Source organism: Vespa crabro, chromosome 9 (genome assembly GCF_910589235.1).
Source record: "Vespa crabro chromosome 9, iyVesCrab1.2, whole genome shotgun sequence".
NCBI classification, from domain to species: domain Eukaryota; kingdom Metazoa; phylum Arthropoda; class Insecta; order Hymenoptera; family Vespidae; genus Vespa; species Vespa crabro.
This window is the reverse complement of record NC_060963.1, coordinates 6570728-6590806: the sequence shown is the minus strand read 5'-3', so window position 1 is coordinate 6590806 and position 20079 is coordinate 6570728. Positions and strand designations below refer to the sequence as shown.

Here is a 20079-nt window from a genome sequence, read left to right as displayed (position 1 = left end):
ATATATAAATATAATAAAATATTATATATTATATTTTATATATTATAAATGATATATATATATATATATATATAATATATGTATAATATAATATATATATATATATAATATATGTATAATATATATATATATAATATATGTATAATATATATATATATAATATATGTATAATATATATATATATATTAGGTGGACCGGAAAGTAATGTCGTTTCTGCGCATGTCGATATTTGATTGTGATTAAAAATAAAAACTTGTTAAAAATTTATTCGTTTGAATTTAATTTAAGAAAGCGACATTATTTTCCGGTCTACTTAATATATAAAAATAAAAACATTCAACTGATAAAACATATAAATATTATTCAGCTGACACATAAATATAGATTTTAACCATTTTATGATTATTATCAAATTCTTTAAACGAATTTACCAAAATTTCCGTGTTTTATTTAGACAATTTCGAATGTCGATGCTTATCACTACGACATCAACACCCCCATTACAGACAATTCTGATAAATTCATTTGTCAAAATTAATTGCTATCCGACGTATTTCAATAGATAAGATGAGATAGTCACAAAGTGATATCGTGATCCAAAAGAGGATTAGTCTCAGTCGTATTGTTGTATGAAGAAGACGTAGTCAAGAAAATTACAGCGAACAGAGTTGGCCAAACTGTAAAAATATTTATTCGTTAAAAATGGTAAAAGAAAGGAAACTTTCGGAAAACGAAATTCGAGGTACTTTTTTTACTCCATCATCTTATATTATTCTTCATTTCATACAAAACTGTTTCTCAAACTACATCGATCGTATCGTTTCATTATAAAGATTATAATTTATAATTTATTAATTAAATACAATAATATATTTGTATACCAATTTTTCGTATGTATATAACTTTTTTAACATAGATAATAATATATATATATATATATATATATATATATATATATATATATTGTATTGTAATAACATTATAATACATTGACTGTATTCATATTAATATGTTAATATTTGCATATATATAATCATATAAATAGACATATATCATATGTTTTTAATTGACATTATCTTATAATTATTCATTGAATTTATGTACTCGTTAAGAAAGATTATTCAATTTGATGACTGTCAAATTGTCACGTCGATTTTCTTTAATCATAATTTATCAACTTTCTGTTCCGAAAATTTGATAAAATAATGATCTTAAATTTCATTCGACGATATCTATAAAATAAACAGGAAAAGGCTTATCGACCAAAAATTTAATTATACTTTTGATGGATTGATCGATACATTTAAAAAACCATTGAAACGTTATTACACCATGACCTAAATAGAAACAATAACTATCGCTAGTGACATTGACACTCACACGCATTGATTTATATTAATTCACAATGGTTAATGTACAGTTGAGAAAAGGTCAATGAAGCTGATCTATCATTTTGGCAACTTTTTTATTTATTTATCATTTATCTCTATTTAGATCATCCGGAAGAACGTAGCGATGTTGAAACAACCGAAACTGTGAGTATTTACACGTATTACTATAATCAAAAAATTATGATATTGTTAAAAAAAAAAAATTTCGTTTTTTTCGATATTTGTTAAAATTGTGAAATATTCTTAATTATCATATATGTCCATAATTGTGTCGTATAAATCGACACAATTATTCCCTTTATTATATAAGATACGCAAAAATTCTTTATATATTCAAATGAGAAAGTGCAATCGGTTGATATAAAAAAATTCACTTCGCGTACTTGCGAAATCGAAAAGAGTTTGCTTAATGAATACTTTCATCGATAAATACTTTCGACAAAATTATTCCGATCCTTATTTTCATTGAGGGACGATCACTCGTAAAATTGGAGGCAGTAAAGTTTTGGCTAGTTTTGTGCGCTAAAGCTAAGTAACAATTGAACGATCGATCAAGCAAGCAAAGAAAAGTATTCAGGTCAATAATCATTTGTAAAGATCAAGCGTCCGCGTACGACACGATTCACGTCTTGTAAGGCAGGTATACACGCACACATAAGTAAGACACAGAAATATTCGGAGACTTGTTAAAATTGAATAGCTTTTTCTAGGCCATTCAAATAATTCAGAAATTTTGAGTAAACGCTAAGAAAATATTGTGTTATAGAAAATATGTTTAGAATTAGAAAATCTTGCTTTTTGTTTTGAAAATGATCAAAAATACAAAATAAACTTTTTCCAAGATATTTTTATAAAAAATAAATAAATAAATAAATAAATAAATAAATAAATAAATGAAAAATAATAAAAAGGAACGAATATTTGCATTTCGTAAATCAATTTGTCTTATATGTATAAGATAATCTAATACTTATATATTCTGTAAATATTATCAAAATCGTAAGTAACGTTATCCAATAAGATCCATAGATATTTAAACTCGATACAGTATGATTTTTACGGTATAAGGTTAATATAATATCGATTTTACAGATCTTTGCGAATAAATGCTATCAAACAAATATAAATTATTGTAAAATTACTTATCAATTTTGATTACATAAGATTAATAGATCTATAAAATGTGACATGGATATTTTTATCACAAGATGCGTAATTGTGTTTATTTTATGAAGATAAAATCGGTTCAGAAATTTGTATTGTTAAATGATTTGTTATAACTTAGTATGATAACGATTTGGTTTGTTATTTTCTCGAAAATTTTTTAGATCTGCAGCAAGGAAATAAAATGATTAGAATATAAATCAAGATATATATATATATATATATATATATATATATATATATATATATATTTGTGCTCTTTGAATCGTTACCTCTTCTTAAATAAAGATCATTCGTTTGCTCGCATTCTCTAATCTTACATCAGTTCAAACACACATTCTTGCCACGCGCTCATCTATCGTTCTTCATCTATCATTCTCAGAATTTATTCTTCTATCATACCAGGCATATATCGATTATTCTTTATTTCCACCATACATATCATTCGTTGGTTTATTCATCTCTTTCACATACCCTATAATAATAACAAAAATAATATGTGAAGAACGAAATAATATATTTATTTTGTATAAAATCTTTAGATAACAAATCATAAAAAGGCATATTTTGTAATCTTTTTTTTGTTTATTGTTCCTGTCTCTGTTAATTTATACACTGTATACTTGCTTAAAAAAATTTAGAGGACTTTACCTTAGTTAAAAAAAAAAAAGAAAAAAAAAGAAAAGAAAAAAATATGTATTCTATTTCCAAGCATACCCAAACATTTCTATCATTTGTGACCCATCTTAAATCATTGAAAAGATACATCGAAAATTATTACTGTTCTTTACGTACAAAGCCACAAGAAAATACATTTGTACACTTCTGACAATACACTTTTCAATTTAAAAATAAATAAAATTAGTCGTACGAAGATAATAAATAACGTTCAAGTTTTATACACAATATGATCTCTAATCGAAAATTATCTTTCGATTACATAATTTTGTCTTTCTCTTTTCTTTTGTCTTGTCATGTTTTCTCTGTTATTTCTTATATAACGAATCAATCTGACAAGATATATTGAAACAAGATATATTGAAACAAGATATATGAAATATTTTATTACGATCGATCGGTGAAGGTTTAAAGTTTTTTCTTTCTTCTCGTTCTGTTTAGTTTTTTTTTTTTTTCTATTCTTTTTTTTTTTATTCTCTACATAAAACGAAGAAAAAAAGAAAAAAGAAAAGAGAAAACGATAAAGGAAACTTCCTGGTTTGTAGAACGGTAAGCGATTTCAAAACGATCGATCAGTCGTTCCCCGAACGAGCTCTAAAAAAGAAAGAACGCGGCGCGAGAGAAGGTTGAACATTCTCTTCGATTTTCTTCACTCTTTTGTCGCACACAACAGAAATAAGACGGGTGACAGAAATAAGATCGAGACGCGCGTGCGCTAGATCGCAAACGATTTATCAATATAAGAGATAGAAAAAAAGAAGTGGCATGTTTAGTACATAAGATATGTACGAATCTGATAAAATCCAAAGTAAACGAGCCGAATTTAAGTGAGTTTATATAAATCTTTCTTGTGTATCATTGTAAATGTGTGCGTGTAAACGTGTATATTTGTTATGTCAACGTGCATTCATCGATTCCGTTCCAATTCGATCATCAAGATAAATAGATCGACAAAATGAGCGCGGGAAAGGTACGATCGTCAACATTTATCAAATCATCATAATCATCTTTTCTTTTTAATCTTTTATATGTAACTACATGACCGATCAACCGACCTATTTTCTTAAACCTTATACGAAAATATATTTGTTCAATTAAACAAAGATCGATAACATATTTCGTTTCGGCTACGATCATTTTTATCGAACGACTTTCACTATTTCTTCCTCCGAGCATCTCTTTCTTTCCAAAAATTACATTGTTTCATGCTTCTTTATTAAATTCATCGTGATAGACGACTCGGTTTGTTGTAACAACAAATAGATAACACGCAACGAAGTTATAAATACATATGTATGTAAAAAAGAACGAGAAGACGTGTCCTCGAAACACTTAAGAATAAGTGTTTCATCATACATTTACTTATTATTTTTTCTTCTCTTTTTTCTTTATTTCTTTACGTTACTTTTTTCTCATTTTTTTTTTTTTAGATATTTATAAATTAAAAACTATCGAGATTAAATAAATTATTTATAAACGACAATTCTTTTCAAAAGTTTTACATATTTCGTTCATTTCTTTTGGTGTTAACGTATAACTCAGTATCTTATTATTTACAATCGTAATAACACTTACTTTTCGATATATCGTAATTACGATTAAAGATAAAATATTTTTTTGGATGTGAATATCGTCATACTAAGTGATAGAAAAAATCGTCGACAGAAAATACATTCTTGTATGAATTTAACGAGCGTGAGATTACGTCGTTAATCCGGTTTTATGTATACTTTTATGTATACTCTTATGATTACCCACGATCTTACGAAAGCGACGAAACTAATTACCGACGAAAAGTTGCACAATCAATAAACTACGATCGCAAACATTTAAACACACCAACGATTATTAACTCTAATTTGGTGACCTTTCATTTGCGACAATAAAAATAACAATCAAGATTAAAAAAAGAAATCGATGCAAGATTAAACATCAAGAAGGAAACTTTTCTTTTTTTCAATTATATTTAAGTTCTTTATATTATTACAGAAACTCAAGTATCCCAAATCGGTATTTTTTATCATCAGTAATGAATTCTGCGAGAGATTCTCTTATTATGGAATGCGCAGTAAGTTCTTTTTCTTTCTTTCTCTTTCTCTTTCTTTCTATCTCTCCCTCTTTTTGTAATAGATATGTACTTAATTTACTTTAATTGCAGCGGTTCTGACATTGTATCTTATAAATGTTTTGAACTATCCTGACAGCACTGCAATCGTGATCTATCATGTCTTCACGATGTTCATTTATTTTTTTCCATTATTCGGAGCTATCCTAGCAGATTCCATACTTGGGAAATACCATACGATATTCTATGTTAGTATAATTTATGCTGTGGGACAACTCTTGTTGGCTTTCAGTGCTGCACCGCCACTGGGATTGCCACCAAGGTTAATACTTACAATGCGCATTAAATTATTTATAATGACTCGGAAAACTGATAGCTCTTTCAAGTAGTCTAAATAAAATGACTTCGCTCGTTCCAAAAAGAAAATTGACCGCTTCGAAAGAACGTATAATCATTTTTATGAGTCATTGTATATTTTTTATCTTAATCAAGATAAACTAATCAGTTTATTCCTTTTGTGATAAAGTATACTTTCTAATTCTAATCCGATCAAATTGCAGGGAGTTTGCATTATTGGGTTTGTTTCTTATAGCTGTTGGTTCGGGTGGTATAAAACCTTGCGTGTCAGCATTTGGTGGAGATCAATTTGTATTGCCGCAACAGGAACAACAACTTTCGACTTTCTTTTCCGTTTTTTATTTTTCAATTAATTCGGGCTCCCTAATATCCAGCTTTCTTACACCGATATTAAGAAGCGATGTGACTTGTTTTGGTGATAAAACATGCTACTCCTTGTCTTTCCTAGTACCTGCCGTATTGATGTCAATGTCGATCGGTAATATAATATTTAAATATATAAAATATATAAATATTTAAATATATAAATATTAAATATAGAAATGCAACAGTTCTGAATGTAAATTTTTATTTTACAGTGATATTCATGCTTGGTAAACCTTTGTACAAAATAGTCGATCTCCAAGGCAATGTCGTTGTTGATGTCACCAAATGCGTTTGCGTAAGTTAAATAAATAATTCATTTCTTTGAAAATTCACTAACACATTAAAATATTAAAAAAATGATAATAATAATAACAATAATAATAATAATAATAATAATAATAATAATAATAATAATAATAATAATAATAATAATAATAATAATAATAATAATAATAATAATAATAATAATAGTAATAATAATAATGTATTAATAACAATAAGTTTTTATCATACGAACGAGCGTGCATACCTTCACGTTCATGTTTGCGATATTATGGACTGATAAGCCAAATTAAATAAGAATAAAAATTTTAGTACGCGATCAAGAAGAAGATACAATCGAAGAAAAAGGTGGATCACTGGCTCGATCACTCAGTAGATTTATATGGTCGAAAGTTAGTTGAGGACATTAAAGATTCCTTGCAAGTATTAAAGATGTTCCTCCCTTTGCCGATCTTTTGGGCTCTTTTCGATCAACAAGGATCGAGATGGACGATCCAAGCGACAAGAATGGACAGTAAAGTTGGTAATTTCTTGATACAACCTGATCAGATGCAAGTATTTAATCCATTGTTGGTTGTAATCTTTATTCCTATTTTCGAAACTTGCATTTATCCAATATTTTCTAAAATTCGTCTACTTAATACACCTTTGAAGAAGCTTACAATCGGTGGTTTATTGGCCGCACTATCCTTCGTTATATCTGCTATTATTGAATTACAACTTGAGGTAAGTACAAATTTCTTTAGTTTTCTATAACTATTTGTATTAACATTATCATTTTATCGATACTTATGGTTTTTATTTATATTTATTTTAGAAAACATACCCAATACTTCCTACAACTGGAGTGGGCCAAGTAAGAATTTTCAATACCATGAATTGTGAGATACCGATAGAGATTAATGGTGAAAAAGGGATTATCAAAGCTCTGGATTTTTGGGAAAATATAAATATCAAAACTAATGATGGCTCGGCTAATTTGAAGTATTTTTTAAATATGACAAAGTGCCAAATGAATAAATTTCCCAATAATGAAATCGAAAGTAAATAGATCGTAGCATTTGTGGAATTAGAAATATATGTTAGAATAGAAAATAGTAATAATGAATTTTTATTCTCATAGAGCTGATAATAAACGAGGCAACTGCTACATCATGGGCTATTACACCTGATGGAATGTATAAATACATTGACAATGTAGCAAAATCAAAGGATGGTTTTCCTTTGGTTCGTGGTCTTATTTATTTGTCACCACAATCAAATAAAGATTATGATTCTAGTTTAATATTTTATCAAGAATCGATACGTACCGATGAGATTCCAATAAATGGAACAAATTTCACTGAAACTTCATTATACGAACTCAAACCACATACATATAATATTTATTTAAATAAAAATCTATTATTACAAAATGTGGAATTCAAATTAGGTGGAGTATACACCATTGTTGGTTATGACATGGGAAACAATGAAACGAAATTATCAATTAATACTGTAACGCCTCCTAATTCGATGCATTTGTTTTGGTTATTACCACAATACATTGTCATTACGATGGCAGAAGTCATGTTTTCAGTAACTGGATTGGAATTTGCATTCACACAATCACCTCCCAGCATGAAATCCTTAATGCAATCTTCCTGGTTACTTACAGTAGCTTTTGGCAATCTTATTGTTGTTATTATCGCAGAAGTATCATTCTTCGAAAGACAGGTGAGCTATCTAAATGTTTGCTAACAACTTTTACAGTTTTTAATTTATGGAAGTGGATGATTATAATTGATTTTGTTAATCGAAAATGTATGTTGCAGGTTTATGAGTTCTTCCTATTCGCAGGCCTAATGTTTGCATTTATGATATTATTTGGTATAATGACAATGTTCTATAAATATACGGAAATATCCGAAACAAATGAGGAGGAAATTGTATTGGAAGAAAAAAAGGGATCTATTAATGCATCGTATAAGGACGATGAAAAATGAAAAATACAAATAAATCTTAAAGATATTTGAATTTCTTCCTGTTTTCAACTTTCTGTTGAATGATAAAACATATCAACCTAAAGAATAATGAGGTTTTCATAACAAAGATCGTTATGTTGAATGTGCAATGAAAGAAATACATTGACATAGGCGATGATGTCATTAACGATTATATAGAAAGGATTTAAGTGTACGTGAAAAAAGTATAAAAATTAAATTTTTGAATTATAGGAAATATTGCAAAGGAATTTATGTGTAATATATTTATTTTTGCTAGATCAAAAAAATAGTTAAGACTTACCACAACAGAATAAAATACGCATTACAAATTTTGATACATTACCAAGTTAATACTCCATGTCTGTAATTAGTTATTGAAAATAAATTAGAAATATTTATAATTGTATTTGTTTTATACAGAATCGATTATTTTTCACGAAAAATGTCTATTTTTCTTTCTTAAAATTTGATCCATCCATGTTACTCTTTATGGTAGTCATTTTTTAAATAATTTCAAATTTAGTAAATATAAACCTTAGTGTTTAATAATTTACGCATCTGTTGTTGCGTTATGTTAATTTTGCAACATGACAATGTAGATGCAATCATGGTCAATTAAAATATAATTTTAATTTATAAAGAATAACATAATATTCTATTATAGAATTATATTGTGATTAATATCGTCCTTCTGTCGTAAGATATTTAACAATTGAATATTTTCTTAATTTTATTGTTCTTTACACAAATACAAGTAAATTAACATGTTAACGAACTATATTCTGTAATTATTTTTGACAAAGTTATTCAGAAGCCAACCTTTCTATCATATAGGCAACTTTCCTGATGAATGTATTTATTTCTATGTATAAGATTATGACAATTTAACATTATTTTAACAGAGCAAAAGATTATAGATTACTTTTCTGTATATATATATATATATATATATATATATATATATATATATATATATATGAAATGTGTAATTATTTTAGTACCAGCAGCTTTAATATACTAATTCCTAAAATAAATGGTATATTAAATATATAAGATGCACACTTGCCTAGTAAACAATTCTATTTAGCGTTTCTCATTTGGAACAAGCGAATGGTTATCTCTATATTTAATATTATAATAAAGATTTTTGAGGATGCATAAATCTTCTGTAGGTTTATTTAATGCCGAGGAGTCTTCTTCATATATGATAATCGATCGTCTTTCTAAAACAATTTTTAAGAGCATACGTATAAACGTTAATATTATACAAATCAACAGTACTGATATAAGAATACATAATAAGCAATTACCGAAGTTGAACGAATTCTAACAATTGCTTCACGAGCTGTTCCATATGCAATAGAAGCAAAATGAAAAGCACCAATTACCAATGTTTCTGGCAAAATGTGAATAGGTTCTGCAGTTCCTGGCATCGAGTCGGTAGTAGTTTCCTCAATTATATGTCCAACATTTTTACTCTCATCTATTGTCGGATTTTTCTCTAGATATTTATTATTTAAGTCTTTTTTTATTTGCTCACGTATATTGTTTTTTTTTGAAGCTATAGGTGTATTGGAATCAGAAAAATTATGGTTTAAATAATCATGACTGTTACTAGTATTTGTCTCACTTATACCATAAACACCATTGTCTGTAATCGAAGTAGTATGAGAGTGAAAACTCTGTGTTAAATCATTTAAATCTGTTTGGGCTTGACAACTGTGCTGTGCTATTGGTAAATCTGAATAAATTGGATTTATAGGTTCTGTTGTCAAATAGCTAGTATGAGAACTGTTTACATCAATTTTCATGGCATTTGTATTGTTATGTTCGGGTTCTACATGCAGTAAATTTGTGTTCTCATCTGTTGACTTTGATGTATTTTTTATAAAGAGGGAACAAATACTTTTTGTTAAATCTGTCGAGTTATTGTACATACATGTTTTGGAAGTATTGGATAAACGTGTATCATGCATTTTTTTATTAATATTATCCTCATTAGAATTTTCTTTTTCATCTGGTTTTTGAGTACTAACATTATTCAAATCCTTTTTAATTATAGGAATAAGTGTATTATTCGAATTATCTGTAAAATGATTCTCATTAATGAAAATGACTGAAGGTGCAGTAGGTATTTCAGGAAGTAGATCAAAACTTGAAAGATCAGTAACAATTTCATCATCATTATCTTCTTTATGGGCAATGTTTTTCATGTTCTGATTTTTTGATAGACTTCTTTGTATGTGACAATTTGTATTGGTTTTATGTTTCATTGGTATTGAAATCAATTCAAATTCATTATAATTATCACAAACCTCTATATTATTACTTAGATCAGAATTTATACTAATATTCTCTATGTCAGATCCACAACAGCAAGTCGTATTTTTAAAATAGTTTTCATCTAACATTTGATGTTCAGTAATAGAACAATTCATTCGAAATTTATTTTCTTTTGTCCCATTGAATATGTTAGGTTCATTATACAAATTTTCTTTTGGAGATTCTAATGCAAGAAAATTTGGAGACAAAGAATTACGTTTATTTACAATCTGTTTTTCACTGATATCATTTTGCTTATGAGCATTATTTATATCGCTCATTAATTTTGACGAATTACAGCTTTCATTCTGAACATTTTCCTCCTCTTTGTCTTCGTTAGATCCACTACTATATTCAAGCTTTTCTTCAAATTTCTTCACTTGTTTCTTTCTGCTTTTGACAATGTTTACAAGTGGTTTATCTATATGTTCAGAATAAATCTTGTCGACTAACATATCCCTTTTCTTCCTTTTATATTGTCTTCTTTGATCTGTAAGTAAATTATTTCTTTGATGATTATACTTTGATCTGAGACGATGGGATTGATTTTCACATCTACTTGTATCCTTGGATTCCGTGCAAATCGGTGACCTCATAGAACACTTATTTAAATTTTCCATTACATTAAGCATGATTTGATCAGAAACTTCTGTTATTATATCCTTCTTCAACTACGAATAAAAATAAGCATATGTTGCATTAATTTATAAAAAATAATATAAACAAAAAGTAAAAATGTCAATCTTTATATTTACCTGTTCCATATACTGTACAAACCATGTCGGTGGAGCGTTATTGAGAGAGTCCTGGGTAGTTATGTTTGAAGGTGTTGTACTTTCTAATGTCATATTATCAAAACTTTTTGTGAGAATCTTTGAATATGTTGTAGTTAAATTTGGAAACATAGAAAAAGCTCCTTTCTTATCATTTAATGTATTATTATTATTTTCTCCGGTTAAGTCAAATATTCTATTTAAATGTTCTTTTCTATTCTCTTGTTTTACTTCGCTCATACTTTTTTTTGCATTAAAAGTTTCAGATGAAATAGAATCGTTTACAAATGAACTTTTTTGATCATCACCAGATGAATGTGCATTAACTTTATATTTGTTTTTATTTATATCATCATCCTGATTATTTATAAAATCAACTAACAATAATACTCCTTTGCTGCGTTTTGAGCAAAATTTAGCAAACTAAAATCATATTTACTTTTTATTATTAACTTATTCATTATTATATATTAAGTCTTTTGCATTAGACTAACCATAAAATTTGCATTACTTTTATAATATAGAAAAAGCTATTCAAAATTACCTGCCATAATTCTAAAAAGTCAGTTTCATTTTTAACCAAACGTAATACGTCATCATTATCGAAATATGAGATACCTTTAGATATATTTATCCCAAAGAAACGCACCTATGAAAGAAACATAAATTACAAATTTGTATATTAATTTTAACCTTATAAATTTGTATCCATAAACAATGAAATAAAACTTACTAAATATATCTTAAATAATTCGAAATTAAATGTCACTTTGGAAACTGAATCATGATTACTCTCATAATTATCATTTTTATCATTACTGGGATTATATGTTGTTACGTCATGTATGGACAATTTAGGATCTGATAATTTGTCATTATCTTTTGTTTTCTTGGACGTATCAAAGAATAATTCTGTTTGTTTTACCGTTGAAATAGATTTATTCTTTTGTGTATTGCCATTTTCATTTAAGTTGCATTCATTTTCAATCTCTTTGTATATTAAACTTGCATATGAGTCACGCACTACGCAAAAGATATCTTCATACTTGCTAGTGAATTCTGATACAGATCTGTTACTCCTTAGTACAAAGAACGTATAATCGTCTTTCTTCAGTTGAGCAGAGCTCAAACTTATTATAGGAATCCTTTTCATCGTACTTCTCGATTTCATAAATCCAATAAACAATCGAATTATTCCGATGATTATAAGTACGAAGGAAAACAGTAACAATTAACAGTTTACATGAAATCTCAAAATGATCAGTCAATAATCATTTCAACAGTATTATCAAGTTAAACGTCACAGTTAACGGAGGAAACAATTATACGATGCTATTACTAGTTACGCCGTCTTTCCGGCTTTCTCTGAACTGCATCGGAAGCGACCTTGATTTGACCCTTATTCCGATACAAGTAATATGTACATTCTCAAAAAATTAAACATTCCAAAATCGTATTTTATCTAATAATAATTTATAATAAAACAATTCAATATTCCTGTAAATATTTTTCCAATCGAATATATAACATTCGGTTTAGATCGTTTTATCAATTGTACTATTTCTGTATTTGAACTGTCACCATACTGTAACTACACTAGTCAAAATAACCATCGTAAATTTCATTATATCACGACGAAGAAAAAAAGGGCCTGATAATCTATACGGAATCATTTTATATAATTTATTTTTATTTTATTAATTATTCTTCAATGAGAAAAATATTAATTCTAATAAAAGATCCAATTTCAATAATAATCTCATATTAACAGATGTGTTAACGTAGTTTCCATTCGCATCATCTGTTGGTTAAAATTTCTATAAAAAAAAAAAAGAAAAAAAAATCTATAAAACATAGAAAATCTAATATAAATGAGAAACATTGAATCGTAAATATAATATACCTGCTGCAAGTTTAACGAATTATCTACGAAAATTAGAAATATCACAGTCGGTAAAAAGGTAAAGGATCGATACAGTAGTTAATTCAATCACAGTGCTCTCTACAATAGTTGTCAAATATTTAGAACCAGTAAATATGGCGGAACTACGCGCGGCGAGTATACTTTTCAAAACTTTCTTTCAATATTTTGTGTTCTTTTTTTTTCTTTTTTTCTTTTCGATTTCTTTCTCTCTCTATCTTAAGCGACATTAAAGATACTGCATATCGTATCTGAATCAATTCTAAAATAGATATACATGAAAATATCTTCAATAGTTCAAAAGTTTTCACGAAGATTTAGGATCTTTCGAAAGAAAATATAATCGTGACGACTATATCGAATGATATCGAAAATTCTATCGGGATATTTTTTCAACGAAATGAAAATTTATAAAAGAAGGAAGATTTAAGTTTTTTTACCTGTTGAATATTCGATGAATCGATTTCGACTGACTAAAATCAATGTAAATAGAATGTGTCGAGAAGTATAATTGCGATTCGTCACGATGTTTTGAATAACGACGGAGTGTCTTTAGAAGTGAGGTAATGGGTGGGAGTTGATTCGTTCGTTGGAACGAGAGAGAGAGAGAGAGAGAGAGAGAGAGATAGAGAAGAAGCAAAGAGGAACCGAAAGAAGGGAGTTCCAGTCAGTCTGTCCGTGCGAGTCTGTCCGTCGAGCAGACTTCTCTCACTCTTTCGTCCTTCTCTTAGAGCAGACCGTCGAGTGGCTCGTGGTGGAAGCCACATGTCGTCGGTGGTGCAGCTGCTACTGGCACCCTGACGATCAGTTTACTATCGTCATTGGTATAGATCGCGATTGACCGTGGTTTTCATTATCTACTATACCTTCTTTTTTCTTTAAATTTTATTAATCTTCTCTTATCGCACTCGATACATCTATATACGTATATACGTATGAGAGTAATCAAAATAATAAAGATAGAGATAGAAAAAGAAATAGAGAAAGAGAGAAGAGAAAAAGATAAAGTGGTTGTTAAAAGTGTATTAGAAAAGGATTAGATTTTGAAGAGAATTCTTTTTTCTTCATCTTCTTTTTTTTCTTTTCTTTTTTTGTTTTTTTCCTTTTCTTCTTTTTTTTTCTTTTTTTTTTTTTTTGGATTGAAAGAAGAACTCGACGAAGAAACTCGAAGAACATGTCGTCGAGAATAATTTTCGGTTTGTTCCTCGGCTTGTTCATCGTTGTTGGTTCACCACCTACCACCATTGAAGCTTTCAACGTCGAAACAAAACATTACGCGATATATCGCAACGAGGCCGAATCTATGTTCGGCTTTGCCGTTTCAGCCTATCGCGACAAATACGGACGAGGATGGTGAGTGAAATATATATATATATATATATATATTCCATTGGTTATTACGTTCTTTTGAATTTGCCGCGGGTTTTTTTGCGCGAGCGAGCGAGTGCGGTGCTCTCTCCTCTCCCCAACTTTATAACTTTTCCGATCAATGGAAACATTTGAGCGATCCTCTTAATTATCGTGATCTGAGATAGTAAACAGAAAATTCGATTTTAAATCGATTAACACGGTGAGATCGAATTTACGATGGATCAAATGAATTATTATTATTGAATATTTCTTTCGAAAAATGTCCATTGAAATATTAAATGAATAATGTTATTAAAATCGAATTGTATGAGAAATTGGAAAAAAAAATATCTAGTGCATTTAAACGTTTACGTTCTTCCTTCGAAATTGTACAATGAATTTAAAAGTAAAAAGAAAAAAAAATAAAAAAAAAACAATAAAAACAACATGATTTAATAAGAATACGTAAATATATAAATACGTATATCCGCACAGATATAAATTCGATTATTCCCGTACGTATGTAATTAATAATATTTCTTTTCTTTGATCCATACGCTGAATCAACATCGTGATTCTGAAAAGAAAAAAAAAGAAGTTCTATTCGTCGTGACTCGAATGCGTCGCCACGATTGACTCACTGTTATATTCTCAAACGTGGAAATGTTTTTTTTTTTCTGCGAATGAAAGATTAAATATCGACGATGCTTGCTTATAGGGAATTGGTTTTAACTTTTTATTTTCTTTTTTTTCCCCCTTTTTTTTTCTTTCTTTCTCTTTTCTTTCTTATTTCTCGTTCTTGTTTTGTTCTGTTGTGCTGTTGCACTCGCGCGCACAAGAGCCTCCCTGTTCCTCAAACAACCAAATCATATGATCTTTTTCATTTTTTCTTTTTTTTTCCTTCTTCTTTTTTTCTCCTCGTTTTCAAAGCATCAAAACTAAAGGTCAACAAACGATTTGTTACATATTCGTCTGAGCGCGCTTTCATAATGCTTTTAAAAAATATTTTTCATCTTCGGATAAATTTTCTCTCTCTCTCTCTCTCTTTCTCTCTCTCTTTTTCTTTCTCTTTCTCTTTCTCTCTATCTCGGTTGAACGTTTTATCAACGATAAAAAAAAGTCCTCGTCTTACATTTTGTCTTCGTCTTACATTTTCTAGCTTCTCTTTCTCTCTCTCTCTTTCTCTCTCTTTCTCCCGAGATCTCCGTTTCGTCTCGTTGGTCCATACGATCGGACTTAAAACGAATCCGCGATCCACTGAGAGTGGACGATGTTTTCTCGATTCATAAAGTAAGCTTCCCGTTTTTATTCTATCCTTTATTTATTTATTTATTTTTCTTTATCCTTTCCTCGCATTTGGACCACCATTTAAACATATCGAGTTCTCTGGTTGATTCTCTCTCTCTCTCTCTCTCTTTCTCTCTCTCTCTCTCTCTCTCTCTCTCTCTCTGTCTTCCTTTCTATATATCTTTTTCTCATTTAGAAGCTTCGGTCCACCAAGACTCGAATCTCGCGTGACTCACGCCCGCGACGAGCCACGAATAAACGTTTCTACTAGGGCTTCTACTCCCGCGGCGACGGCGAATATAAATAATACTGGCGGATCGGTGAAACGCGACTAACGCCAAACGATTACGTCGATGGCGCCTTGTAAATGTTATCCATAAAGCCGCGATCGATCCTTCTCTCTCACCTTTATACATATTTATTTCTATTGTTTATTTCTACTTAATAAAAGTCATAATCAGGAATTTATTAATTCAATATTTATTATCCGATCATTTCGTATATATCTATGATATCTGAGTAAGTAAATACATTATTTATTAAATTAATTACGTCAAATAGTTGAGGGAAAAAAAAAATTTACAATAACGGACAATGTAAAATCACACGAGAGAGAATTCTCTTTTCGTGACGGGCAGGAAGTTCGGATTACGTATAATGATTACATATAAATGAGATGAAGAGAGAGAGAGGGAGAGAGAGAGAGAGAAAGAGAGACCTCGTGACCACTTATATTTAGGCCAATTCTTATAGTAGATCCTTTACGAACGTTTGTCTTCTTCTTTAATCTCGCATAAGAAGAGAAATATAGAAGACTCTGATGATCTACCTGAAATAGAATTTAATTGCATGATATTTATAATCGAAGCTCCTCGACCTCCTTGGGAGATATCGTCGAACGTTTTATGGCAACGGAAATGCGAAATTCAATCCTCCTTGGAACGGTTCAAGTTCTTTTCCAATCTTTTTTCTTTTTTCTTTTTCTTTTTCTTTTTTTTATTCATAAAGTACATAAACACATACATACATATATACGTACGTACGTATGTATACATATATGTATGTGTTCATGAATTCTATCTATCCTCCCTACTTTAGCTGAATCGTGTAATAGTATCCGCGATTTTCTTTTAACGAGATCACCGACCACCGGTCACAAGAACGTAGCACGTTCGACGATGAGAGGGCCACTCTGATACAGGATGTTAGGTCATCGCTGGGACGATGAACACGTGGGTGGTTGATCGTTCTCGCGTGTGTCGCTCAACTCTTAATACCTTCTTATAATCTTCTTGTTCGATCTACTCTATTCCTACCTTCTCATTCGAATGTGTACGTTGAACGAAGAGAGAGAGAGAGAGAGAGAGAGAGAGAAAATGTGAAAAAGAGAGAGAAAGAGAAAGATACAAGCTATTCTTCTTTCGATAATCTGACCCTGCCTGGCTCCTCAGTCACAAAACTTCGATTCTGGATTTCGAGGAAGTTAAGAGGAATTAAAGGTTCGACCCCCCGTTGTTGGTCTCTCATGCATACTTACTTACGTTTGCGGATGCGATCTAATCTTCTAGTACTAGCTCAGAGAGTCGGCCACTCCAACTTACACGCGCCGATCTTTCTTTTATTTTCAAAAGATATCTATACCATCCGCATATATTCGTTCGTATATATGTATGTATCTATGTATGTATATAGGTATAGAAATATCTAAGAGACGTTTTTGAACTTGGAATATTATCGAAAAGAAAGCTAACGAGAAAAGATTTTGAGATTATTCGGATATATATATATATTTTATGGATTTCTATGGTTTCGTTGATGTTTCCATTTGATCCCGTTGAAAATTTATTTTGATCTCATTGAAAACATCAACGTCACGAAATTCTATTTATTTCCGTTTAATTCATGAACGATTTTTCTTTGTCGATTGAATGAAATTTTGCGGAAGAATTCTCTTTAGAATGGGATGAGATAAGTGATATTAGTGGTTATACGATTCTTACGAATCCCTTGACTCACCGAACGTGTCACAGCTGGTTATTCTTTAAAAGGAAACTCGAGGTGACGGCTTTAACTCTAAAAATGGAATCGACGTGAGATACCGATCGAGAGGTGACGCGTTTGTTGCACGATGAGTGTCACTTTTTCTTGGATTCGCTGACCAAACGTTTCTTATTCGGTCAGCATATGTCAAAATCAAAATTTCCCAACGAAGAAAAGAAAGAGAGAGAGAGAGAGAGAGAGAGAGAGAGAGAGAGAGAGAGAGAGAGAGAGCAAAAAAAAAGAACGAATTTATTTAAAACCATAATGAAACAACGATCATTTGTTAGAATCGCTAACTACCTCGAAATTGTCTCGGAATCGTCTTTTTGATTCCTTTTATTGTCTGCCACAAACAAGATATTAGAAAATCATGGACAGCACGGAGGAGAACGTTCGTATTAATAATGCGTTCCGCTAATGAGCGAAAAGTGATTCTCCTTTGTAAGCGAGACTGTTGTTAACACTTTTTCACTGATATTCTAGGAAGCATGCCTCCGTTATCGCTGCTCGCTTCCATGATGATAAGAATGCTTTGCGCTTAAAACGGATATTCCACTTGGAATTCTCTTTCAAAGCTTTCGCCTATCTTTCTAAGCAATTCTTTCTCTTTCTCTCTTTTCTCTCTCCTCTCTCTCTCTTTCTCTCTCTCTCTCTCTTTCTCTTCTTTTCTCTTTCTTTCTTTTTCTTTGTCTATCTTCTCCTCTTTGTATTACAAAATAATTCTATCTTGCAAACATATCGAACTACTTATTATGCATTTACTTGCATACGTTTTTCTTTTATTTTTCTTGACTTTTGAATTTTTTCTTTCTTTTTCTTTTTTTCGTTGCTCATTGATTTGTTCTGAACGATCGGTATACACTTTGTTCGAGAGAAAAAAGCTTACGAAAAGAAGAAGCGAACCTTTTAACGTTCGCCGTGTTTTCCATGAGATAAACGAAGCGTGTCCCAACAGGAAACGAGGATTCAATTTCCTCGATGTTTCCGGTCAGAGGAACAAAACAAGTATCGAGGGTTTGATCATTATCATGATCATGTTTCGTAGAGCTCTTGCTTCTTCAATTATGATCGGTTTAAAAAAGATATAAGATGTACTAACCCAAAATAAAATGAGAAAGAGAGAGAGAGAAAGAGAGAAAGAGAAAGAAGTGAGAAGGAATGAAGGAGGGAGGGTAGATGATGCAAAGGAAAATAAATGAGGATCGCGTGAGGCACGTGCCTGAAGCTTTGCTTATGTCATTATCCGAACGAATGAGAGAGTTAGCAAGCTTCGGCCGGTCTTTTTCTTACCTTTAGAACGCGTTAAAGCGCATGATCACGCGATGCGAAAAGAACTCGAGCCCACCCGGCCGGCCTCGCTTTCAAAGCGTGATAAGCCCGATAGAATTTACGATTAACGACCTTCCTATCTCTCCCTCTCTCTCTCTCTCTCTCTCTCTCTTCCTTTTTCTTCTTTATATCTTCTTTATTTAAAACGAGATTGTTTTTTGATGATACAAAAATTTGTCCCTTTTTTCTTTTCTTTTTTTTTTTTTTTTTTTTTTTTACTTTAAATTTTCTCCCCATTTAAAAAGAAAACAATTATATTATTATATTGACATTGAAAAACTTAATGAAACAGCTCAATCAAATTTAAAAACTACAGTTAGTAAATAACTTCTCGCGTGCATTTTTTTTTTATTTTTTTTATGTTTTCCTCCTCTCTCTACTGTGTTCGCCATATGGATAGTTTCGTTCGTTACATGTCACTCCATAGAAATGACATTGTTACCACGGGGACCTTGTCCCGACACATGTTTCTACTTCCGTGGAGGAGAATGAAGGGTCGAGTCGTGCACCGGACGACCTACGTACGGAAAAGCGTTTTACGAGCATTCTACCGAAGATTTATAGTTCCTTTTAGGCAAAGGAAAGAGACAGAGAAAAATGGGTGAGGAGTGTTCTTTCTATTTGTCTGTCTGTTTCTCTGTTTGTCTCTCTCTCTCTCTCTCTCTCTCTCTCTCTTTCTCTCTCTTTCTCTCTCGCTCTCTTTCTCTTTCTCTTTTTCTTCATACTTGATGCACTCTTGCAAATCGATACACTTTAGAGAAAAATGTTT

At 30.3% G+C, this 20079-nt stretch overlaps 3 protein-coding genes across 9 annotated transcripts in view; 2 read left to right on the top strand and 1 right to left on the bottom strand.

Annotated features, from left to right (window-relative positions):
* The first annotated feature begins 586 nt into the window (after positions 1 to 586).
* On the top strand, positions 587 to 8694 carry LOC124426510 (peptide transporter family 1). 5 transcript variants are annotated; one of them, XM_046968256.1, is made up of 10 exons: positions 587 to 742; positions 1495 to 1535; positions 5223 to 5301; positions 5392 to 5620; positions 5859 to 6133; positions 6234 to 6316; positions 6616 to 7029; positions 7121 to 7346; positions 7427 to 8019; positions 8118 to 8694. In XM_046968256.1, the coding sequence occupies exons 1-10, from the start codon at positions 703 to 705 to the stop codon at positions 8286 to 8288; spliced, it is 2151 nt and encodes a 716-aa protein (XP_046824212.1). In that variant the 5' UTR covers positions 587 to 702; the 3' UTR covers positions 8289 to 8694. The 5 variants fall into 5 exon arrangements, with proteins under 5 accessions (XP_046824212.1, XP_046824214.1, XP_046824213.1 ...); XM_046968258.1 differs by lacking the exons at positions 587 to 742; positions 1495 to 1535 and adding an exon at positions 3910 to 4060; XM_046968257.1 differs by lacking the exons at positions 587 to 742; positions 1495 to 1535 and adding an exon at positions 4067 to 4203.
* A 311-nt stretch (positions 8695 to 9005) lies between these two features.
* On the bottom strand, positions 9006 to 12958 carry LOC124426509 (putative uncharacterized protein DDB_G0282133). Of its 2 annotated transcripts, none has more exons than XM_046968255.1 (5): positions 12117 to 12958; positions 11928 to 12032; positions 11366 to 11806; positions 9599 to 11281; positions 9006 to 9507 (listed from the first exon to the last, which is right to left on the bottom strand). In XM_046968255.1, the coding sequence occupies exons 1-5, from the start codon at positions 12552 to 12554 to the stop codon at positions 9487 to 9489; spliced, it is 2688 nt and encodes an 895-aa protein (XP_046824211.1). In that variant the 5' UTR covers positions 12555 to 12958; the 3' UTR covers positions 9006 to 9486. The 2 variants fall into 2 exon arrangements, with proteins under 2 accessions (XP_046824211.1, XP_046824210.1); XM_046968254.1 differs by having other exon boundaries at positions 9006 to 9511; positions 12117 to 12956.
* Positions 12959 to 13961: 1003 nt separating this feature from the next.
* Positions 13962 to 20079, top strand: part of LOC124427087 (integrin alpha-PS2) — a 50848-nt gene continuing 44730 nt past the window's right edge. For both annotated transcript variants that reach the window (XM_046969557.1, XM_046969556.1), the window contains exon 1: positions 13962 to 14657. In XM_046969557.1, coding sequence (XP_046825513.1) covers positions 14479 to 14657 — 179 coding nt within the window. In that variant the 5' untranslated portion in view covers positions 13962 to 14478. The remainder of the gene's footprint in view (positions 14658 to 20079) is intronic.